This window comes from Candoia aspera, chromosome 1 (genome assembly GCF_035149785.1).
Source record: "Candoia aspera isolate rCanAsp1 chromosome 1, rCanAsp1.hap2, whole genome shotgun sequence".
NCBI classification, from domain to species: domain Eukaryota; kingdom Metazoa; phylum Chordata; class Lepidosauria; order Squamata; family Boidae; genus Candoia; species Candoia aspera.
This window is the reverse complement of record NC_086153.1, coordinates 272,584,761-272,610,947: the sequence shown is the minus strand read 5'-3', so window position 1 is coordinate 272,610,947 and position 26,187 is coordinate 272,584,761. Positions and strand designations below refer to the sequence as shown.

The window sequence follows — 26,187 nt, the reverse complement described above, 5'->3', positions numbered from 1 at the left end:
ATATATGGTATGGAATTCATATCTTGAAATTCTTCTTCAAAAAAAGCAGGATCAAGATTAAAAAGAGAATGAAGGGAAGAGTTAGGATGAATGGAGCAAGATACCAACCAAGCATTAAGGCAGAAAGTTCTCAGCTTTGTTTTTCCTATTGTTATACCTGGATTTCAGGACACTAATAAATCGCCATTAATAATCACTAATAATCACCATTAATCACCAATTTCAAATATCCATAATATTTTTTCCCTTCCATTCTATAGATCAATAAAGGTGGGAAAAATCAAACTCTAAAGGGCCAGGCCCCCCATAGTAAAAGTCTGATCATTCATTCTAATCAAATCAATTTTTTTATTAAACTCCTCAGATCTATTCTTTGAGCAGGCTTATGTCCTACCTGTTTTGCCTTTTCAAGAAGCATGTTAGCTTCTCTGGTATAACAAAATAATTGCTACATATAAAACTTTACTAAACATATTATTATTTTGAACAAAAGAACACAGTAAGTAAATCACAATAACAATTGCTGCAATGTAAAGTAGCTATAGCCAGTTGCCTTGGCCTCAAGCAGCTTCTTTTTTGTACATCTATATATCTTTATCTAAGCTCTAGGCAGTTTTACAAATACCTGTGCATTAAAGAGCTGCCTGAAAATAGAAATTGTGGGAAAGTATGTTCCTCCTTAAAACAAAAATGCTTATTTTGAATGATAGGCAAACATAGGTTGTTCTCAATACATTATAAAGGGAAAAGAGCCAGTTCTGAAAATATACTGTAATCTGAATTGTCGGCATATCGTTGTGCATTGTACTTTGTCTTAGACAATTAAAAACCAGTAGGTGCACACAACCGGATGTTCTTTTCAGCTCAGTTAAGTACATGCGTATACATATGACCTATTCCTTGCCCATAATAATGAATGCCTCATTTCTACAACATCAAAGAAGATGGTCTACTGTAAAGGGCTTCCTTCTTCTGAAGCCAATGTTACACACTATGCCAGCAGCATCGACTTTGCTCAAAGCGAACACTAATGACACAAAGTTGACTCAATGAGTCCTCCAGGTCCTTTCTCCTCTTACACTGTGTGTTTTTTACCCTTTGTTTTAGTGTCCTCTAATTCAAGATTGAGCAGTTTAGCTTTGAATTTGTTTGTTCCTGTGTTTGATTGCCTCTGCCTCTGTCCTCTTTGCTGGGATAAGTTCTTGAGCCCAATTCCCTGCTCTTTCACTGCTTGCATGAGATCCTCCTGCTTCTTAGTTACCATTGCTTCTCGATTCCATATCAGAATATTAAAGCCTGTCAGAAAAGAATCACACTCTTAGGAATTCAGCCTTAGATAACTTATAAACCACATAAAATTTATGCCAAGAACTCAGACATGGCTCAGTTTTTGAAGTTAGTGTTTGATGCCAAGTCTGCAAAGAGGTATTAGAGGAATACAATTCCAAAACTTAGGTAATTGGAGATCATGAATATTTTATGTTGCCCAATACAACAAAGAGCAGTACTTTAAGTGATGAAGATGTAAGTTCTGTCTCACTTTTTTTCCTATTTGCTTCATTTTTATTGTCTTATTTTACAAATAAATACACTTACGTTGCTAATTTCCTTGTAAGAAAGGACCTTATATTTTCTAGGATCAATTATGGGAACCAGCAGAAGATTCCTGATTCTGTAAAAATCTTTAACCCAAAGTATTTAAATTGGGTATCTAGTTTCAAGAAAAATGCTTCAATTTCAAGATTTATTTATGTTTTCCTTCCTTCTTAAACATTATTATTTGAAAGGTCAACAGATGGCAGCAGTTCTCCCTTTCATAGGTAAGTGACTCCTGGTAACTAGATGGTTATGTCCAAGTTTTTTGGCAACAATACAAAAATGGTTATCACTGACACATTCTGGGATATTTTTTAAACTTCCCAGTCCAGTTTACAGCCAGGTGATTTTCTGATGGATTCCTTTCCAAGTACTAACCAGGTCTGCTTAGTTTTTCATGAACAGCTGGGTGCTACCGCTAGACCAACTTAAAAAAAAAAAATCAAAGCCCTATTGATTCATGACAGTGGAACACAGTGCCTTTGAATGGGTGCCCCATTTTCTTATGAATTAAATTTTTAATGATATAAGGAAAGCAAGAGGATCTCCAGCCAAAAGAAGCACTGAACCCTTTCCTTCTTTTATACATTATCTGCTACCATTTTCTAATGGCTGAAATAACTATGAGAGGTAAAGTATGAAAACAATCTCACACTTCACCCTTAGGCTGTTTAACCAGTCCTTCAACAACTGTTTTGCATGCTATACATCAATATACAATTAAAGTTACTAATCAGGGATGCTTAAAACATTTCCATGCATAAACCAATCTATGGATGGAACAGATGGTTTTGGGTGGTCAAGGCCCAAACAAAAATAAGTGTGTTTCAGGTGTTTTGGTCCATACATGGAATGAAATAGGCTGGGTTGTTCAAAGTATGGAGCAAAATGCAGTTGTTCTGGGCAAAAGTGGTTTGGGGGAGGAAAAGAGTAAGTAAAGGCCAAAAACATGTATAGATAGCAGCAGTAGCTGCCGAGAAAAGATGCTTGTAAGATCGGGGTGGGCAGGCCAGCACAAAGGTTACATGGAGGAGGAGAGAGATGGAGCAACATCAAGCCTTGCCTTACTTCCCTTATAAAATCACTTCAGGATCCCTCCAGAATATTCCAGTTTTTGTTTCTGTCAATCTGCAGCCAACCCAAAACAGGTCAACAGAACTTCCAAAATGTAATATTTTGTTGCAAGTTCAACATATTTCCCATTTTGAGCACAGCACCCTATTACTAATGTTAAAGTATTAATCCTTTATTATTTTCAGCTATTGCTTGCTATGAGGTAATATTTAAAAATAATTAAACATATAGTAAAGTTACAAGTACAGCCAGTTTTAAGCCCATACTTAGCATTTTTTTTTTAATTCAAAAGCTCTTTATCTGGGAAGAATGCCAAGCCACAACTAAATATGAAAGTTTAAACCTCTTACTTACCCATTCCTGAAGCCAAGGTGTCTCCCATAGGGTTAAACTTATTGAGCTGCAAATGTACACACAACAATGCATTGTAAGCTTGCCAGTTGTCTACTTATCAAGCAAACCAGAAACCAGAACATTCTGAACAGTACAGAAAAGCCCAGCAATGACTGTGGAAAAGTTCTGCACAAGTCAGCAAAGCACTAAATAGCAGGACCTTCCTCGTGCACTGTTCCCCAGCTATTCTATCTGTTTCAGCACCTTGGCTGGTACCAAAGATAAAGGAAGTCTTTACACTCAAAGTTCATTCAAGAATCTTACAGGGAATCCTAGTTCATTATATTTCTGAAATCTAGTTTGAAAGCATAAATCTCTGGCAATATAAACGAAAAAATTTCTTCCACCCCAAGAACCGAGATGAAGCCTTAACCTAGAAACCTTTCCCAGAACAGTTAGACGGGCAGCACTAAAGTTATCCTGGTTCTGTTTTGATCTAAATGTCATGGAAACAAGCACCTGTCTTGTTCTCTTCTGGAAGTCTTTCCCTACATCCATGCACAAAATTAAGTGACATGAAAGTGACATGACAATTATCTACAGAGATAGTTAGCTCTCTTTTTCAGAAATTGTCCAGACACAGTTTAAAGGAAAGGGAGAAAACTTGAGCATTACAGTAGCTTAAATACAAGCATTCAGTGCAATGCCTGGATCTGCTGGACAATTCTAACATGATAAGTTCAGCAGCTTAAACAGTATGGAAAAAAAAAGGAAGAAACAGAAATGTCATCTAAAGGTACAGATCAGCCACAATTACCATTTCTTGGTGAAACGTATGCTGAACCTAGCACATAAAATGGCTTTTTTTCTTTGAGATCTCCATACATAGTGGAGAAATCCAAGAACTTTATGGCAAGGAAGGGAGACAAACCACAACCATACCCAAATCATCTGAAGTACAGAGAATTCAGTTGGTGATTGGGGAAGGAGATCTTCTTTGACCATTTACTAAGATTTGGAGGAAATGGCAAGAAAATGGCAAGAAGTCTCATTCCTTTCATAAGTTTCTTAACACACATGAAGTCCAAGGTATCACAGATACTCACCCACTACTAGCCCAAGCTAGAAAACTTAGGATAAGGTAGAATGATGAAAACTATAAATGATGTGATTTCCCCAGCAACATCTAATACTAAAGAGCAGCCTTGTAGAGGGAACCTATTCTTCTTCAGTAAGCCTTGAACATCCTAATACAGCTATCTGGAGGTCTTAAGGCAGAGCTAAGGCAGTTACTGAACAGCTCCCTATCCAAACATATTCTTGCTGATATCTTTTCACTGGACCTTTAAAGTAAGAATAGGGAATCTGGGAGCTCTAGATGTTTCTTATACAATACCACTGGCCATGCTGGCTTGGGTTGCTGAAAGCTATAATTCAGTAATGCCTAGAGGGCTATAGATTTCCACCTTTATCTTAAAAAATAGTCCGAGAAGCAAGCAGGATGCATTCTTCTATCGGAAGCATAGCAGGCAATAATGATAACCTGTTAGAAAGTGAGGAATATATTCTCGTTCTCTTTCTTCCTTTTTTTGAATCCCAGACACTGTGGCAGACGCAGCAGCTAGCTATAATCTAGGTCTCAACACTTACGGAGATAATGCCTGATGCATTTGGATCATGCAGTTGGCACACCATCTCTCCACTGTTTCCATCAAATATGTCAACAGTTCTCAGCTCATCTGCTGTGTATCCTGGGAATTTAGGGTCTGGGTAACGACCAACCACAATGAGATCGTAACGAGGATGCCATGTTGCCTACAATACAGAAGAGGTAAGTAAGCAAAACCATTGATAAAACTTGATATACTGTATATCACACAGAAATGGAACTACAAGAACATTAGCTTTTTCAAATTCTCGTATTCAGATTCAGCTTCTACTCCTCTCATGATATCAAACTGAGATCTTGCAAGACATCATGCTGTAAAAAGAGAATTTCAATTGATTCTTACTAGTACTACACTAGGTGCTTGAATATAAACTCCTACCTTATGTAGTACATCAAGCTAGTGTGCACTTTAGTTGGAAATACTTATCTTCATTCTAAGATTAATTTTATTCACTGTCAATTCTGTACCCTTACTTGGTTTGCATTACACTGGCCTCTTAATTATGAGACAAAAGTTGTATGCTGCTGCACACATTTGCATTAAAACAACGTATTAAAAATCTATGACACAGATCATAGACACAATTTCTATTGGCTCAAGGACTCCATCAGCTTTTCATGGCATGTTGAAGGGCACACAACAAAAGCAGGTAAGACCTAGATCCATTCAGGGAGGGGATTTTAAGGGATGAAACAGCTGCCTTACGCATTTTCAAGGCTCATTTTGCTCCTTAAAAACCTCCAAAATACCCCTAATGTAAAAAAGGATTGACATTTTAGGCCCCACTGACTTTGACAGAACTCTGGAAGCCACAAAAGGGATGGTGGAATGCTGCATGCAGCACCCGGACTGCACTTTTTGCAACTCTGATACATATCCCATTTCTAGATTACCAGATGGTTGTCCCTGATTGACAATCACACTTCCAATTTCTATAAGGGAATTGTAGGATGGCTTTTTAAAAACTTTCTGCAATCAGAAATGAGTCTTAGTTAATATTCCTATCACATCACCTTGATAGGTGTGAGATGCTGGAACTGCCGATGAGGATGTGAAATTGAATGCTGTAGTTTGGACCAATCAGAAGAAGAATAAATCCGGATTTCATTGTGCTGGTCTGTAGTTAGTAACTTAGCACCATCTGTTGGGCTGAAATAAGCTGTGGAAAAACATTTTTTTTAAATTGTAAATCATAGTGCTATACCAGATTAAAAAATTATTTTCCAAGGAATTATAGTATTTCCTAAATGTTCTAGTAATGGAGTATCATCTCCATATGCTTAGTACTGTAAAACATATTTCATTAATATAACTGTATCAATATCCTTAGTAATTTTTTCAGGGAATGAAAACAGACAAAAGTAACAAGGAGATCTATTCTAAATAACAAACATAATATAATATAATGGTAAAATCAAATGCTGAATTTTACTGTTACTTCATTTTTATCCAACAATCCTTTGAAATTTCTAATCTATATAGGGTTAATAGTGACTGTAAGGCAGAATAAATGGTATTCTGAGTCCAAGATGAGCAAAGACGCAGGACATTGATATTAAAGACAAATATACTCATGAAGCAACAAATCAGAAGGAGCAGATATGCTACCTACAAAACAGAACCCTTATTTTTCTTTCTTACCTGAATTGACAGCTTTATCATGCTGAAGTACATGAAGACAACTTGACTTATCCTTAATATTTCTCAGATCCCAGATTTTCACTGTCTGATCTACAGAGGCCGTAGCCAGGAGCCAATCACAGTGAGTATTAAACTCTACATGAGTCACTTTCTTTTTGTGCAGCTTCAAATTCCATATCTGCAGTGGATATAAGAGAAGGCGAATGCATTGCTGCTGTAGAGCAAGAGATTCTAGTCAATGGATATTAGACAGAGAAAGCTCATCCTCACATCCCACTATCTTAATAATTGATTTTAAGGCATGTGCCTTCATAACATCACCATCATTTTCCTAGCCTGCTGTGATGGCAACCTGAAATCATCTTTAGTTGTTCTACTATTGATGTGGTGCTTCTCCCAATAAGTCTTATTGTATGAACAGTTTACAATTCCTCAGTGATGAGGCTGAAGATAATGTAATCAGGGACAGGATTCTGTCCAGCCCTATTGAAAACTTAGGTCTGCTACAGTCACACCCCCTCTCCATCTGGTCCTCTATGACCATTTTGCCTTGGGCCACAAAAGAGATTGCCTATTTTGACTTTAAGTAGACCTGCCAGCTATAAGACTACTACTCTCCCTGAGGAGATCAAGATGAGGCATGAGGGAATTCTCTCAATCTGTGTGTAAATTCCATTCCAAATGATAGCTCATGGGACTTTTTTTTTGTCATAAAATTAGCAAACTTCCCAGAGGATGACAGCCTATAGTTGTGTGTCCCCTATTGCCCCAAAGAATTCTGGCTGTCAGTGGGGCACATCAGGAGAATGGGATAAAGCAGGGGTAGCTCTGTCAAAGTTTCTGAACATGTCATGGATTGGGTTTTTGTGTGTTTATTTTCTTTTTCCTTTTTTTGCCTCGGAATATGGAAGGAGCAAAGAATGAAACTGGGAGTATTTAGAATTGCACAACTCTACCTCACCACACAATACTGACAAAAATTGATGGTTGTTTTTCCTGCTGGTCAGAAATGCTGGATGGGAAGGGAAAAGACACCATGGAATTCACCAAACCCTATTCTGAAACTTCCCTGAACTAAATTGTATAAGGGTAACAAACAGCTTGGCCTCTTTGCTGAGGCTCAGTAAGGCTACACTGTGGGGGCAATGCAATTTATATTAACAGACTCTTCCGCCAACTCAAGTATGAGAGGATGTTATATTCACATGAATCTCTGGCTATGCCCTGAGTATAACATTCCTAGAAGATTATACAACCCCTGTACAAAGCAAAAATGGAAAGTTAGGGCATGCCTACTACTATATGTTTACATTTACATTATGTTTACATTCAGAAGAAACCTCAAGTGTCAGATTCCTAATGGTGTGGACTTCCAGAGGAAGAAATGGCATACTGAAGACAGCTCTGCAAAAGTGGAATGGACAACTGTGGCAAAAAACAAAGTGTCAGCTCTTTGAACCTCTCTGGGCAAAGAGAGGATGGGAGATCGCCCACAAGTGCTCCAGGCAGTTGCTCCTTGTGAGGAGACTGCAAGACAGTAGTCTCTGGTGGATTCTGAGCACTAGGAGATGAGGGAATAGCCATTTTGCTCAAACTGCAGTTGGTGCCTTTAAAAGGACACTAAGTTTGCATACTTCTTTTTCTAATCACATTCAGAAATTGCTTATTAACTACTTTTCAGCTATTAGAAACCTTAAGATCAACAAGACTGAAAACACCAGGTGAGTCTGCCTTCAAACGTTAATGAAAGAAAATTTTAACTACAAGCTTAAGAACTTTAAAAAATTTAAATAAACAGAAAAAAGCTAATTAAGACTTTGATTTTAGAAAGTTATAAACAGATTAAGGGTCCAGATAAATTTGAAATAAGATTTTGGAATTAATTATAAAAAATCCTTCCCATGGGAAAGTTGGTTTGTTTTGAACATAAAAGAGATAAACAATTTCAAAAATTGGACACTAGAGGGAACTAAAGATTTTGATTAACAGCTGCAGAATGATGCAAAATATTATAACATTGGAAATACTGAAGGATACTTTTGAAAAATGGAATCAAAAGTTAATATCAACTGTGAATAGCAGTGTTTGCTTCTATGGACAGACTGTTCAAAAGATGTTTTGGAAAAAATGGCAGAATAGGCACAAGTTTTATCTGACAAGACAGAGATGACATTGAAAGTAGATCTACAAATGACAGACTACAAGAATGACATGGACAAAGATGTTTCACTGGACATACAAAAGAAATTGGTTCCCACAAGGATGTGAGGAAATTGTGTCATTTATCGCAATAAGGGATTGCCCAGCAGAAAAGAAACAGCCTCTATATGCGATGCCAGAATAGAAGCAGACTCCACCTAGCAGCCCAATGCAATACCATATGGTATTCCTTAAAACACTGTTTAGGAAGATGTTCAATGCAAGATTATTGAATCTGACTCTTGAGGTTTCTTCTGAATAGGCAAATATAAAAAATACTGAAACAAATTAAGTATTTGTTAATACTTAAGTTTATTTTGTTCAGGAAAAGAGAAGATACACAAACCTGTTCACCTCCAGTACTAAACAGAAACACATTCCCTACATTATCTCCTGTCGCTACAGTCCGACGGGTTGCAGATACATCAACGCTGCAAAACCAGAAACTAAAAAAGAAAGAACAAATACAAATGTAACCAAAGAAAACAAAAGAAGCAACAACTATTTCTGCATTTAAATAACTGACAGAATCACAACTGAACTGAGTCTGAGGGACCTTATTTTGATACAAGATTGGTTTGGAGTTATTTACCAAGAAGTATTTGTTGATACCAAGAAACATACAAACCAAAAATTATATCATATGGCTCAAAGAAAATACAAGAATCATATGTTTTTATATTTGCCAAATAATATGTTCGGTGATACCAAAAAACATACAAACCGAAAGTTATTATCATACAGATCAAAGAAAATACAAGAATCATGTAATAAAAGTCAAAGGCCCTGGTGTATGTCTCTACAGACATCACTTGGAAAAATTAAACTCATGCTTAAAGCACTTACAACTTATTAAATGTTGGTTTAAATTTGAAATGAAATGAATAATCTGTAAGAGGGATAGATGAGATTCAAATTTATGAAACAAACAACCCAAATTAATTTAACATCTTCAAACCAAATCACAACTTATGTTGCAAATGAAACTGCTGCTAGTTTTTATCACTCATTATTTAAAATACTTGAAAAAAATCTGAATTTAACATTCCATGCAGCTCTGAAGTATATATATCCATGTATTTTCCCTTCGAATATTTGAGATTTACAACCAAAATGATTGTTCAGTACAGTGTGAATTGGCCCTTATTGACAGTTATATTAATTCACAAGGCAATAGACAGTGAAAAGATAAAGCTTCAGAAAATAGTTTATTAATTCTTCTACCATGATATATAGATTCCCACCAAAATTGTAGCACAGCAGCTTGCAAAGTTACTACTGTTTTTTTTGTGTATTTTGTTACATCTTCCCTATAAACCAAAGAGGGATTTCTAGGATTTTTAATGCTTTCTTCTCCTACAGACTGCTCAATTACTCATGCCCACAACATACTTTACTACTTCCTCTGCCAAAATAAAAAGCAACACTTAGATTCAAATGACTCATTACTTGGTCACTTATATTCTGAAGCAGAAACATGTTACTTCGTCCTGTATGCTCAGAAAATAGCCCAAGCAAATTCTAAGACAGTCTTCATACAGTACCTACAAAAAGAAGTTAAAGCAAGCTTAAAGGAAAAATAGCAATTCTCTCTTCCTTCCTCACCAAACATGAATTTATGACTACAGACTGATGTGTCAGAGGCCACAGGCTGTAGACTAAGAGTGCCATCTCCTGATGCCATACTGTTTTCCAAATCAAATAGGTTAAATCTCACACTTCCAACAGGGTCTCCTGAATCATTCTAGAACACAGATGAGAATAGGAGATGACAACAGCTATATTACCATGGAAGAGTAGGAATAGGTAGCTACTGCTACAATTTCACAAAGGCACTGTATCAAGAGTGTATATCCTTTTTCAGACCAAAGACCACTCTTAGCTTTTAAATGGTATGCTGAATCTACACTTCAAAAAATGGAACAAAAAAGAGTGGCCAGGATGAAAATTACTCAACTTTTGAATAGGTTCTAGAGGGGGGACAAGGGATTAGAGGGCAACATCTGGCTCTGGGGCTTGAGGCTGTGATCTCTGGACTTAATAAATTCATCAATAGTAGTGGCCTAATTAATTCTGAATTTAATTCAATACTACATCAGTCCTGGCTAATTCATTCCCTGTATGTTTAAATGCATTTTACTTACTGTACAAAGCAAGTTCAACAAATACTGGAAAGCTGCCCAGTGTTATCTTGAAAACTATTTAATTTTTTTTTTTTTAAATAGACAACTGTGCAGCTCATGAATTAGCTCTTTTCTGCAGAGCCACTGCAGTACTTACTAGGACTTTTAAAAAAAATCCAGAACCTTGTATATTAAGTTTTGAGATTATAACACAACAGTCCCATTCAGAATATTCCATCAGAACAAATGGCATCTCCTTTGATGGAACAAAACTCATGATATTTCCAATATCTGACATTGGAAACAATAGAAACTTACTTCCTTGCTTTTCACCGTAGGTGGAAAAGTAGGTAGGATGGTAGTCCATGCTACATGTTAATTTACCATCAATCTACAGAAGAACTGCTTAAGCTAATAGATTTTTTTAAAAAGTATTTTTTAAAATTCTCATAGCAAACAACAAAAGCAACTAAGAATAATTTATGTAGACTACCCCTGCACAAAAAGTGACAGAACTGAGTCTAGCAAAAAAATAACAATGGATTTACTTCAATGAAACCCATAAACAATGTAACAACAGCAGAAAGACATTTTTATGGCTATTTGATTGAAGCTTCTTGCTAATGCATATGCTTCTATCATGCATAAATTTTGTGTTTGGTCTTCCTGCAACTAAACCACGCTTTTGTAATCTGGCAACCTCAAAAACACAACAACACTATCTGTAAAGCATGTATACAATGCTCACTTTTAATATTTGTCTATAGAAGACAACACACAGAGAACACATAGGACAGCAACATTACACAAGTCACAAACTTCCACATAGCAATATAAAAATAGTAGTAAACTTAGCTACTAGATGGCAGTACTCTTTTTATATTGAAAGTGGGTTCTTATTCTCTGAAATATATATTTAATTATCATTCATGCCCTCCCTGTTCCTTCAAATGTAGCTCCAGCCAATAATAACAACTCTTGTCACTCCAGTTTTAATTCTCTCTCCAAGTCTCTATGGCTTGGAGGAAATTAAAACAAACTAGTAAATCAAGCCAACTGGAGAATATTCAAAATGATGTGGAATGAAACATTCTGACTAATCCTGAATTCAGGATAAAACCCAGAACACAGAACATTTTGTTTCAAGTTCAGACCACTGGAAGCATTTTGGACACTACTAGTGCTACTTACTATCTCACTGTCACTCTTTATCTCACTATTAGGGGCCATTTAGAATAATACAGGACTAGAATAAAAAGTGACTCAGGAATACAAGTCATCTAAATGTTGAGTGGAACAATTAAAAATATTAAAAATATTTCAATCTAACTATTTCTTATGGTTATGCTGCCTTCTAATAAAAAAGCTGGAAGAAGTAGATTGCATCTTACTCCCAGTCATTGGTACTGGTGATGACCTGGATTGTATTGCCATTAAAATCTTGCAAGGCAGTAGTTCCAGCAATTGATGATGTGTACAGCTCACTTGGATTAAAAGGATTAAACTTCATTCCTGTGATGGCCCCTCCAGCTCCCATCTATAGTTAAAGGAAATGAATAAAACACAAAGCCACTCAGAAACCAGGAAGGAGAAAAATCTCTCTATCTGATCAGTGTCAGTAATATTATAAAACACATTTCCCAAAAGACAGCATTCATATTTATCAGACAGCAGTCATGCCAAAGCAAAGAGCCTCATGTGGGAAGGATTTTCAACTCCTCTGGCCAGTGTTACTCATATTAAATAATTGATACTGGAAAAATAATAATTGCTAGCTCTATGACATAATCTGCATCATGACAATAGCCCAGCTTCCTCTCAGAATCACTATGTTACACAGAGTGCCAAAACTTTTTCAGTTTCTTGAAAACTATGAGCTGAATGAAACTTTGAGGGGTACTGTCAGTTTTAGCTGTAATTTGGGAAAACAAAACAGTTTGGTGCATATTAATGAGCTTTACACATAACAAAAGAAAAAGTCTACAGTAAGTGGTAAAGAAAATGAAGGGAAGATATGATAAACAAAGTGTGCCACAGGAGTTAGATAATTTGGAGGATAAAAAATAAGATGGAGATGAGGTCAGGAAAGCTTCTTCAGGAGCAATAACAGACTGGGAACATGAGAAGTTCAATTTTTATTTGATTATCCTCTCTTACTTGTTTGAGAAGAGTTATAGTTTCAGTTTTAATATTTTATACTATACCAATTTTTTCAAGTATTACAAGACTGTAATGCTCTTCTCTTTACATGCAATCATATATCTGCCCAGAGTCACTTATATAGTGAGATGGGTGGTGTATAAATTTGATTAAATAAATAAATATCCAAACAATATATGCAAAAGCTCACATAAAGGGTCCAAGAACTCTTTAAAAAGTGTTCTTCCTCTTTGATCCAATAAACAGACATCACATACAATACAAAACTACAACAACTGTAAACTTAAGTGTATAGAGGACCGCAGTTGATATGAGGCTTCATATTAAAGTGGCATTGTTACAAAGCAAATGAGAAATCTCACTGCATTTACAAGACGTCTCCCTTTCACTCAGAGAACTGAGTTGTAAGGGACCATTTACCCCGAGTTCAACCTCTTGCTCAGTTAAGTGTACTTCAATGGATGGAGCAGGCAAGGAAAATAAAGCTAGGTCCAAAAAATTTACAGATTTTCCATTTTAAAATAATAATTATCCAATTTTGAGATATCCCTCCTACCTCATTTCCATTCTTTCAAAGCAAGGAAATTAACAGCACTGATTCCTCAAAAACAATTTAATTATAACTCATGGCTCTCATCAGTATGCTAATACCGCTTACTGCTTTAACTTACCCCTTTAATGAAACATGTTTTATTGAGCACTTCGTAATTCCACAGGATGATGTCTCCTCCTTTGGAGCCCACAGCAACTGTGCTGGGGTGCATTGGATGCCATTCCAAAGCTGTAATTCTTCTATCAAAGGGACTTGCTGTTCGGAACAGACGGTACAAGTAGAGAGAACGTACGAAGGGCACCTGGAGACACTGTTGCAAAGACAGTAAGAGAATAGCATGCACACACAGTCTGTACTAGTTTTTTACACATAAGTACAGCAGAAAGGAACAACTATGTAATTGCTTAATTGTATCTTTGCATCATTTTCCTCAACAAATAAATGAACAAGTATGTTTTTGACTCACGTGTTTAATTGGGTTCTCTTTATCTAGTTTCAGTGGGAAACAGATCACGTTTTAAATCACATTTATGCAAATATTGAAAATTCAAAAGCGTTCACAAAACACTGTAGCACCACTGTAACTGTAACTAAATATCTGGTGGCTGCCAAGATGCCCTGGATCATATCCAAGGTCAAAAAAGCAGAAAAAAATGTCTACTCAGATTCTCTTACCTATAGATTTTAAGAGATGATTATATATTAAAAAAATTGGGCCTATTTCAGATTTGGCTGAATCTACTCAGCAGTCTATTTTGTGTCACCTAGATACTACTCTTTACAATCTTATATATCCTACAATGTTATATTGGATAGGCATGATTAAATTTTATGGTTCAGAAATGACTATTAATTATTTCAGGCAATAGATGGCTACCCATGCAGACATAGATGTATCACACCAGTCCAGTCAGAAATCATTAATTGATTTGGAGAGTTCATCAACCAATCAATTACACAGAGACTGAGTTTTTGGCATGTCTCCACTGGCTTTCCCAATATCCAAAAGGCTTTTTAATAACTTTTTATTTTAATTTTATGTTAATTTTTACTTTAATTATTTTTATTTTTAATAGTCAGCTACTTAGTTTTGGCAATCGTTTTAATATTGTAATATTGGTTAGATATTTGGTGCCTTTTCTTTTTTTATTTTTGATTCAAATTATTATATTTTTAATAAATTATTTATTGACAAGATGTTTTTTCAGTAATGAATTATGCTATGTTTAAGGAGGTTCATTTTTTAAAATGCTGGTTATTGGTTATTTGCAATTCAGACCTGGGAGCTAGTCCGGTCATCACTACACATACATTTTTGTGTTTTTTTAAATGACAAGTACATTTGAGTCATGGAACATTAAAGGGCTGAGAAGTATACAGTACTTAGAAGAAAGTAATTTTTTAATACATTGAAATTGATGAGGGTGGATTGTTTTTTTACATGTAATACATACTGTTCGAAATGACGAAAAATTTTTTAGCAAAGAAAGGGATTAAGCCAATTAAATAAGTGGTAATTCAAAATCTGCCAAGGAAGTAGCAATTTTAATGAAAACTTCTAATTTTATAGTTGAACAAGAGATCTGGTACCTGTATAATTTTAGCCATTAAATAAAGAGATTATTGGAATGTATGTTTATGGAATATGTTTATGGTTCAACCAAAGATAAACCTGAATATTTTACACAATTGCTAATCTTGGATTTGCTAATCTTGAATTTCAGGCTGATAACATAACTGTGATCTATTTAATTCTTAATCCATTATTAGATTCGAATAAAAAATGAACCCCAAGTTACAACATCCTTTATACACCATCCAGGAATTCAATTCACTTAAATCAGACAAGCAAGGGTATACTTCTTTATCTAACCCACATGACAAATCTGTAAGATCAGATAATTTTTTAATATAGATTCAACAGGTAATTGTTCAATTTCTAATTATACATCCATATTAATGTCACTGAAATTGGACAAAAATATCTCAACTAGCAGAGTTAATATTTTAATACTTTTCTACTGGAAGATTCAGAGTTCATGGAACAACAAAATATAGACTTTTTTCCAAATAAATATAAGTTCAGTTAATTTGGGAATAATTCAGGATATATTTAAAGCATTTATTATTCATGGTAACAGTCTAATGCCTCCTGACAGAAAAAGATCCACAAATTACAACATATAAAACTTAAATTAGAAGTTAAAGAAACACTGAAAGTATATGCCCAAAAACAGAGTAAGGAAACATACTATCTTTTTAGATTAACTAAGCTGCAGTTGGACCAGTCATATGCTTTGTAAAGAGAATATTTTTAAAACAAATGAAACAACGAGTACTGAAAACAGGCAGAAAAAACCTGGAAAATTACTGGTTCCTTGTTTGAAAATTTTCCAACAAAGTAAAATAATATCTTTGGTATGAGATTCCTCAGGACAAAATATACTAATTATAATGAAATTAACTTTCAATGTTTTTGAATTTTATAACTCTTACCTTCTTAAGCTGTGCTCCAATAGAGCCACCCACCATATTTTGATAAACATAGTGGACAATATTCTTTTGCATTTCCCATGGATGGAAGACCACTCTTGTGTCTCGAAGCATGGAGCCAAAGCAAGCTCGTCCTGTTCCCAAACAACAAAAATGGACTTACCTAATTATGTGCTTACTTAGGATAGGGAGACTTCAGACTTTATTGCGCATTAAGGTCTACCAACCAGATCTAAATTTAAAACAATTGGGGAGGAAGACGGAACTAGAAGAATGATCTTTTAACGCACTGGTAGATATAAAAATATAAAGCTTCATCAGAGATGCTAGTGCAAAAATCTACAACAGCTAGTAGATCATATAAAGATCTAGAAAAAAGCAGGTATTTAAAACTAAGAATGTACAAGACAAGACAAAAACAATACTTCTAAGGTTGTAATGGCAGAAAAAAATTAAGAGAATGTTAAATTTAGGAATGGCAACATTCAGTTAACTATTCATTTTTTTATTCGACTGTACAGAAAAGGCAAACTGAGGCAATTGAGGAATTTTGGCCTTGGGGTAGCACTGAGCCCATTAGGGTCATGTTCTTCATTGACAATTATTGAGAAAACTCTGGATTTTAATGATACACATATTGTATTGAACTATATACTAACTAGGTAGAATTTATCATGTTCAGAACAAATATGTTCTTTTCATGCTCTAACAGCAGCAAAAAGAATAATCCTTAGGAGATGGGAAAACACTAATTTCAGACATGAAGGACTGGATTTCAGAGATGTATGCTTTAGCAGTTTTTGAAAAAAATTATATATTCTGTTAGTCAGAAAATGTCACATTATGTTTCCCTTTGGAAAAAATTCTTGTACAGGCCTGGTGAACATTGAAAGCTTAGTTTTTCCTTTTAAAGACTTACAAAATCAGATGAACTTGGGATATAGTCGTAATTTTTTTTCACTTGTTTTTGTGAATGGGGAATTGTTCATTTTTATTTTATGTCTGTCTGTTTGAAAATAGATTAATAAAATCTATTCGGTGACTTAAAAAAAATTGAGCCCCTGTAGGATGTGTAGTTTGTTATGTACAGTTTGTCTTCTGTACACATATAATCTATGTTTTGTTTTTACTGTTTCTTGATTTTAAATCGAAGCAAGCCTCCCAGACTTGTTGCGAGTTGGGAAGGCTCTCAATTGTATAAATAAATGTGTGTTGAGGGTGTTTGACAGATAATAGCACAGAAGAACTTCTTTGTAAGTATCTGCTCCAACAGGAAGCCAATGCATAGAAAAGCAAAGTGAAGCTGCTTCCACATGCTCCACACACAAACATGCACACATCAACTATCAGCCACATGTTTGCACCAATGTGCAGTACTGCAAATGTTCCTTCTTACTTATTTCTGAATTGCTCCTCACTCCCTCCAGCTTGCCAATGAGGCAGCACTGAAACCAACAGTGGACCAGCACCCTGCTGTTTGTTCCTTCATCGTTATCCTTGGTTCTACAGTGAGGAAAAAAGCAATACCTCTCCCCCTACCCCAAAAAAGAACGAACTGCTAAGGGAAGGCAAAAAAAAGAAAATATCATTCAGTTTGCAGTCTATTCCAGGAACTTTTTTACAAGGAGCATTACCAAGCCAGATTTCCCCCAATCTATGAATATTTGGATATTTGTTTCATAAATGAAGAACTTTGCTTTTGTTTCTGTTAAATCTCATTCTACTTTCAGCCAATTTCTTTAACACATCAACATAATTTTGAATTTTATTTCTGTCTTCTGAGGTACAGGTTATCCTAATTTTCAGTCATCTGCAAATCTGATAAACAGTTCTTCATCCAGATCTTTAAAAAAAATACTGAAAAGTAGAGGATCCAGGACTGAACCTTGTGGTACCCCACTCAATACCTCCATCCAATTTGATGAGGAACATTTCAAGCTCTTTTTAGTAAGATTTTCAAGACAGGATTCCCACAAAAATCAAAAGTGTTTAACATTATTAAAGCAAGCAAACAAAAAACTATTATTTGTTGGTGAAGGTGAATTGGATCTTTTTCATCCACTTACTCATTCAGCTATGTCAAATTTACTAGTGCAAGTATATAGCCTGGCTGTATGAAACACCATGTGCAATCACTTGTAACTTATAGCAGAAAAATGACCAGTTTACTCTAGGAGAGTTTCATCTGGAAGACTCCTCAGATACATAAGCATGGTCATCAAGCTGCAGTGCTAAATTAGAGATCAACTTCTGACAAAGGTGAAAAAAATATATATTGAGAAACCCAAAAGCATGAAAACATGATACAATAACACTGCACTTTAAAGTCCTTCTGGAACAGAATATTCCAGTTTTGTTCTACAGCTTACATAAAATGCAGTTTCTAGCAGTCTGATTTTTACAAACAAACCTGCTGACACTTCATGGAAAAGCCTAAGAGACTGTTGTCCAGAGAGAATTTTGCTGAGCGATTCAGCTGCAGAGGTTTGACTTTAGTTTGTTTTGTTTTTCATAGTTAGCTCTACTTTTTATATTTAATCACTGGATATTTTTATTTATTCATCACATTTATATGGTCGCCCATCTCAAGAAAAAGTGAGACTGGGCGGCGTACAATAAAACCATAAAATAGTAATATATAAAAAAAAATATCCAGAAAAAAATTAAAAATTGCGATTAAAGGCTGAGAGGGCACCAAATGTCAACAACAATGGAGCCACCTCAGTACCTCACTGGTCTCCTGGGGCCCCCAGGCCTGATGGCACAACCAGGTTTTGAGAGAATTCCAGAAAATCAACAGGGATGGAGGGGGGGATGGTCCATAAGGCGGGTACCACGGCAGAGAAGGCCTGCCTCCTGGGACCTGTCACATGTAGCTCCCTCGCAGACAGGACCCATAGCATGCTTCTTCTGCCGGATCTGATGGGACGGGCAGATATAATTCGGGGAGAGGCAGTCCCTCAAATAACCCAGCGCATGCTGTGGAGGGCTTTAAGGTCAAAATCAGCACCTTGAATTGGACCTGGAAACAGACTGGCAACCAATGCAGCTCATGGAGCAGAGGTGCAACGTGTGTCAGTCTACAGACACACATAACTGCCTGTGCCGCTGCATTTTGCACCAGCTGAAGCTTCCAGACACTCTTCAAGGGCAGCCCCATGTAAAGGACATTACAGTAGTCCTATTGGGAGGTGACTAGAGCTTCAGTGACCATGAGCAGAGCCTCCCAATCTAGGAATGGATGCAACTGTCGAACAACACAAAGCTGTGCAAAGGCCCTCCTAGCCATGACTGCCATCTGCTTCAAGCAGGAGTCATGAGTCCAGGAGGACCCCGAAGTTGCGCACTGGAACTGTCTGGGGCAGTGCAATCCCATCCAGCACCAAAGATGGCATAGTCCTAGAACTGGCAGGCCCCAAAACCCAAAGCCACTCAGTCTTGCCAGGGTTCAGCTGAAGCCTGTTCTCCATCCAGACCCTTACAGCCTCCAGGCACTGAGATAAGATGTCCACAGCATCACTTAATTCACCAGGGGCAGAGATGTCTAATTGGGTATCATCAGCATACTGATGATACCTCAAGCCATGGAAACAGATGAGCTCACCCAGCGGCCTCATGTAGATGTTGAATAGAAGCAGAGAGAGCACCGAACCCTGCAGCATCCCACACAGTAGGGGCCAAGGGCAGGATCTCTCCCCCCAATCACTGACTAGAATTGATCCTGGAGAAAGGAAGCACCACACATCCCCAATCCTCTGAGCCAATCCAGGATACCATGGTCGACAATATTGAAAGCCACAGAGAGGTCAAGTAGAGCAAGGATGGATGCACAGATACGCATTTCAAGTAGAACAAGGATTTGGGGTGTGTGTATGTGTATCCATATCAAAAGAAATTCAATGTAGTCTCATCCATGACAATACTAATAATCTCCAAAGCAGCAGGATATACAACATTTGACAATCTGTTAAATCAGATAACAAAAAGCAGATCAAATTAAACCATTAAACATAAATTTGTGTGGTAAAGTACTCATACAAGCAAAGGGCAGTGAGAAAAATAATCTACAGAGGGAGTTTAAAGGAATACAAACAAGAGGGCTTATTCACATACCTAATGACAGAGCCTTGAAAGCAGTTTATTCAAGAAATTTTATTCTACAACCATTATATTACCCCAATAACTTTGAAATTCTGTGAATATATCAGCACTCTCTTCCCCACTGACCAACCAGAGTACAAACACTGACATTTAAACTGTGCCTTCCCTTTCCCTGATTTTATTTCATTACTCACATTGAATGCGATTTAGAAAACACAGCAGCAAAGCAGGAAATAAATTATTTCTAATCAACTAAGACTGTGTAAGTTCATACACGTATGAAACTAATTTTGAAGTGGCACAAACACCTTTTGTAAAAAGGTTCAAGTTGGCTGATATCCCACTCACCTTTATAGTGACTGGCTAGCTAATTTCCTAGACTTTTTAAAATGTTTTAGCAATAAAAAGTGGCATCATTATAGTTAAAGCCACCACACATGTGGTAAAGAAAAATTGAGGTCTCATTTCTCCTTGCTCTTTATTTCATCCCCTTCATTGCTGCAAGAGTCAACACCGACTTGATGGCACATAATCAATCATTGTTATAGATGATGAAAATCTGTTGGGACCAGCAAAGATGCTACAGCTGGAATATTCTCTCCCACACACACTTTTGTAATTTCTCTGCCAGGAGGCTATAAGGTAACTTATACATGCTAACAATTCTGTTTGGATTTAGATGACAGATGATGCCAATGTTAAGGCAAGCAACGCATTGAAAGAGGAGCACATAAAGAATAGGTCTGCAATTTACTTAATTAACCCAATTTTCTGGACTGGCATAATATACTGAGCCATAAACTAAAAACATAAGCTGGAGTTGCACAACAGGCTAAGCTAAAATTAGTTAGTTTGTGATTCAATGTGTTATGTAAATAGTTAAACCATTTTGTGTTTTAACAACTATACATAATGTAGAAGGGATAAATAGAGGTCATTAAATAAAACCACCTAACCAGTAAGGCTGTAACAGCCGAGAGAGGGCCTTCCCTGCTGCTGAGTTAGTGCCACCCACACTTGAATCAGCAGAAAAGTATACTGGCATGAAAGTGCTGCCCCATTACCCATCCCTATCCTGCCTCTATTTCATCTGTTCTGACTCACTGACAAAGCAGCTATCCTGATTTTGCATGTGCAAAGTGATTCGTTGATTTCTCTGGCTTTGTGGTCCTCCCTCTTCTGCATCTCATCAGGTAGGGGAAAGAATCATCTGCCAGTCACATTGCTGCAGCAGGAATGTAAAGGGAAAAGCTGGCTGTTTCTATCTTTTATCATCTAGGCTCCTTCCTGTGCTCTTCCTCCTACACCCGATTTTGAGAATAAGAAGGTGGAGTCACAAAGGGGGCTAAGCCACAAACAATATTTTTATTTAAGATTTCTCTTCCCTTCCTTTCTCTTTTCTATATAGGCAACATGGTGACTCCCAAATTCCCCTATGTCCTGTTCAGGTTATTTAGGGAGGGGCAGTCTCATCACTCTGCTGTTCCACTATTTCAGCCTTGAGCTATACCAGTAAGGTTCAGAATTAAAGCACTTATACTCCTGTGAGCAATTTGTGAGCAAATTCTGAGGGGGAAAAACACCTCAGTGCTGCTGTATATATTTCTTCAGGGAGACAACAGCAGAATGACAGCAGATGAGCCTGACTAGGGGACAGAGGAGAAGGGAAATGCCCAGCCATTACTGGTCACCAACTTCACTTTTAACTTGACAGTGCTTAAAAGATTTTACACATCTTGAGGCTGTCTCTGGATGCTGCTAGCTTAAGGGGGCAAATAGTACATTAATGGTGTTATAACTAAGGACTTATGGCTGTCTGACCCAATGGCTGGGGATAAGATGAATGTGTGGACATGGTAGAAAAAAATGTAGTACACCATGTTTCTATAAATGAAGAAAGACCCAGAGAGGGAAAACAGGATTATACCATCTTCTCTGAAAAACCACTGCCTCTAGCTCTCCCAGAAGTCACCATTCCATCAGCTACTTGAATTATTTTCAAACTACAAGTGCTAGTTGAAGAACTAGTTCGAGTTTGTAAAAAAGTGGAATAAAAATGCTATAAATAAATACACCTCTTGGGCAAATAAATTAGAAGCAGCAAGTCCCTCTGTATAGAGCAGCCACTCAGAAATCTTTAAGTTGTTTACCTCATTGTGATGAATTTCAGTTTGCCCAAATAATTACTAAATCATTTACATGATCAAACATTTTTGCAGTCCCTTATATGAAAAAAATGCTATGGCACTTATTACCCATTTTTTGCAGTTGTTTGGTTTTTTTCCTCACAAGTAGTTTCTTTGCTTGTAGCTCATTATCCAGTTCTCCATAGTCTCGCTTCCTTTTCCCAGATGATTTTGCCTCTTTTTCTGATGGACACTCATGTGGATTCAGATGCTTGTCCTTTGACTGCTTCCTAGAACCCATTTTGTCCAACAACTGGAAAAAAAACCCGATGTATTAGAAGGAATGAGGAAAGGCAACAGAGAATTTATTTTTAAGTCAAGCTTCTCTGTTACTACAAATTCTCATTCAAACTCTTTTTTATTTTATTATATTTATACACAGTGTTGCTTCTATCCTGGAACTCAAGGCTGCTTATGTGGCTTTCTAAGATGCCTCGTATTCAGGCCCTGGCCAAACCCATGCCAATTTAGTCTCAACTTGTGGCAGTCATTTGTATCTTAATGTACTCCATGGAAAGCCTCCTATTTGTAACTTATCTCCAAATTGTTCCAGTTCTATACTAGAGGGAAAACTATACAACTTTTCATTAAATAGCCCATCTAATTATGGTGCTGTTTTACATACATTAAAATGGAGCAAGTAGCAGAGAAGACATTTGCTTTAGTCTTATTACTCTGAATTACAAAATTAGTTATATCTAATGGAGAAAACTAATGCAATTTTTACCCAAAAGTAAGCCCCACTGTCTTTACTGGGGCTTATTTCCACCTAATTTCCAGCTTTACCAGCTTAGCCTTAACTTACCACTTGGACTGTTTTTTCTTAGAAGACAGAAAAGCAAACAATCACTATAAAGCATAGTTCTGCCCTGACAATCTACTGAAATTTAAACACATGGCATCTATTAACCCTAGCCCAGATTCCGATGTGTGCAAATAAGGAACTCTGGATTTTCCTCAGGCTATAACTGCCATCTTTATCCTAGTACATGACCGGACTGTCCCATCTTCAACCTGTGTCTCAGTTCAGTCCCGAAAATAGATCAGCCTTCCTCAACCCAGTGAACTCGAGATGTGCAAGATTACAAAACCTATCAGCCACAGCCAATATAATATATACAGGGTTTAATGTTAAGATTATGAGAGCTGTAGTCCAGTACAGACAATCTAGAAGGCACCCGATCAGAAAAAGCTGTAATGCATAGTACATACAAAGCAGGAACATATTGACATGTGTAATTTAGGGTTGTCACAGAAATGTCCCTAACTAGTAGTCAATAATCACCACACTAAGTGTTTTTTTGTATTTCATTTCCATGTCAGACTCATCATCAAAAAACCAAAGTTCTGCTGGAATTAAAAAAAAGATTCAGAAAGCAATCATAAGCTGAAATCACATTATCTCCTCTTCTCCCATGTGATCTTTTCTTAACAGAAAAAGCCTTCTGGTGATAATTTGTTTTTAGTACAGAATATTTACACATCCTCATATATTCTAGTATCTATCTTCATATATGCAAGAACCAGAAGCTATGCAGCTAAGGAATTGATTTTGAATGCTAGATATCTAGAATACATTCCTGCTTGGGTTTAGGACGAGTTCACTGTTGCTCATCTAACCTGCCTCATAAGAGTTTTGTGAGGCTAAAATGCAGCTTTGCAATCCTCATGCAGAGAAGAGTCCCTCTCTGTCTCACACACACACACACACACACGCACAAACAAATAAAGGCATGTTTTGCCGACAGCATCGAGCAAGTAATCAGAATCTGTTGGAGCACCTCATCTCTCCTACTCAAGACGTATTGCAAGCACTTGAAGACTCCTTCTATCTACTCAAGGGCTGACTACTCAGAATCGCAATCCATTCAGAAGGAAAGTGGACTTAGAAGCAAGCAAGTCATCAGCATTAGCAGGAAGCCCAGCTGCAAAGCAAAGGCTACGTGCCCAAGCAAAGCCCTCTCTCTAAGGCACGAGGCTCTGGGATAGGCTGAGGAGTAAGAAAGAAAAAAGCAGCTGCATGGCCAAGCGAGGGGGGGTTGCACCCCTCACCTGGACTCCCGCGAACTAGCTTGCACGTTTCCCAGTAACGATGCAGAGGCTCGCTGGATAGGCAGCCTCACTCGGGCACTTGCGTAACGAAAGTCGCGAAAAGAAAATCTCTCCTCGATAGTTTCATAACCTGGCCCGGAGGAAGAGGGGGAGGAGGAGGAGGAGCAAACGAGCACGAACACAGAGAAGCAGTTTACGCGGGAAACCCGTTGGGTTCCGGCAAGGCCTAGAAACGGAGCGACGGGCCTCGTCAGCCAAGGGCTTGTTCTTTGCACTCGCCGACAGGGGTCGCAGCGAGGAACTGGCTGCACTAGGCAGGGCCGCGGTCCGGTAAAGCTGAGGGGAGATGCTACGAGACGTTGCGCGACTCTCCGGGGGGGTTAACTTGAACTGGAGCTGAGACCACAGACCAAACAGGTGTTTTGACCGTAGAAGGAGAAGAATAATTGGCAATTCCCTAAGCACGTTCAGAATACTAGTGTATTTTCTACTCCATAGCAGCAATTCTCTCACCCTTAGGTTGGGGCCACATTTGGATGGTACGCTTAACTATGGTGGCTAATTTAACCTTGATTTACATAACACACTGAATCGAACTAGTCACACAAACCTATTTTGCACAAGTTGCTAAGTTAAAGCATGGTTGGCTAGTCTGGTAGGATTGGTTGTACAATCATAATACACGTTGATGGCATTTTGGAACCTTGGTAAAATACATTATAGAAAGCTCAGGAATGGAAAGGAAAAGATTTTCCTAAGGAGAAAACCATGCATCAGGAAGGAATTGTCTATATGCTGTAATGCTGACATAATTGTACTTTTACCTTAGTACATAAAGTAGTAAATTAAAACCCAGCAGTCATGTGACAATTCCAGGCCAGTGTAAATTTTCAGGTGAATTTTCTCCATTTAAAAAGATACACATACAGGGGAGGAAGAAAAAAAAATGTCAGCAAGAAGGTGAGAAACCTTTTTGCATTACAAACTACTTTAGTATTACAGGAGATGTTATATACTGTACAAAATGTTAAAACGTAATCTCCTTGATACAATCCAGTAAGAACTACATGTTATTATCTTGACTGTGAAGATAAATTTTCACATGCTTCACACAAACTAAGTTTTTATAGCCGCCTCTGATATCAGAGCTGTGCCATGAGAATATTCATTTCTTCTTGAGTACCCAATTTCTTTTAGAAAAGGAAAAATCAAGTAAAATGATAAGTGAATGACTGTAAAATCCCTTACCTAAAACAATATGTTTTAAAGGAAGACAAAAATAATTCCCGTATAGCACTTAAAGCCAGTAAGCATGGGACTGATTTAATGGTAAATGAACAAAATGAATCAATTCATTGTTTCTTCTTTATATATTTTAATAAATTACAAAACAGAAATTGGCTTCAGTTTCCAAACCAAAATATACTAAGTGCAAATACTACAGCCTTTAAATTGTCAGAAATATGAAGGAGAACAAATGTTACTACTTCTACTTAAGAGTATGGATTTAATCTACTGGAAGACAGTTTAGCTATGTACTAGAAAATATGTCCCAATTCTGAGATCATAGTTAAGTGTTTAGGATGTATAAGACCTAATTTCTAATACCTGAATTATTTGTACCAATAGGATAATAGTCACCCACCTACTTATTTATTAATCAAATTTATACACTGCCTATCTCACTATATAAGTGACTCTGGGCGGCTTACAAATAAAAGGTCATAAAGCCATTATAAAAATATAGAAAGTTAAAAGTGAGAAGTTGTGGAGAGAGTGACTACAAGCCATTAACTCTGTTAAAATGTAACAATTGTGATTTAAATTGTTAGGTGAATCCAAACAATTGGGTTAATTCAACAAATAATTGTGTAGTTAACCATGAATTAGTATGTTGTGAAAACTCATTTGCACATCCTACTATGCGTATGGGTTACTTGGTTTTGGTTTAATGTGTTGAATGAACCCCGTTAATGTGATTGGTAAACCATGGCTGATAGATTATT

At 36.9% G+C, this 26,187-nt stretch overlaps 1 protein-coding gene across 2 annotated transcripts; it reads right to left on the bottom strand.

Moving 5' to 3' along the window:
- Positions 1-357: 357 nt before the first annotated feature.
- Positions 358-23,724, bottom strand: DDB2 (damage specific DNA binding protein 2). 2 transcript variants are annotated; one of them, XM_063289727.1, is made up of 11 exons: positions 23,610-23,724; positions 22,199-22,382; positions 15,846-15,976; positions 13,468-13,659; positions 12,028-12,173; positions 8,860-8,959; positions 6,315-6,492; positions 5,687-5,832; positions 4,654-4,818; positions 3,025-3,070; positions 358-1,296 (listed from the first exon to the last, which is right to left on the bottom strand). In XM_063289727.1, exons 2-11 carry the CDS (start codon positions 22,368-22,370, stop codon positions 1,076-1,078), a joined length of 1,497 nt encoding a protein of 498 aa, XP_063145797.1. In that variant the 5' UTR covers positions 22,371-22,382; positions 23,610-23,724; the 3' UTR covers positions 358-1,075. The 2 variants fall into 2 exon arrangements, with proteins under 2 accessions (XP_063145797.1, XP_063145798.1); XM_063289728.1 differs by lacking the exon at positions 23,610-23,724 and having other exon boundaries at positions 15,846-15,970; positions 22,192-22,258.
- Between the last annotated feature and the right edge of the window lie 2,463 nt (positions 23,725-26,187).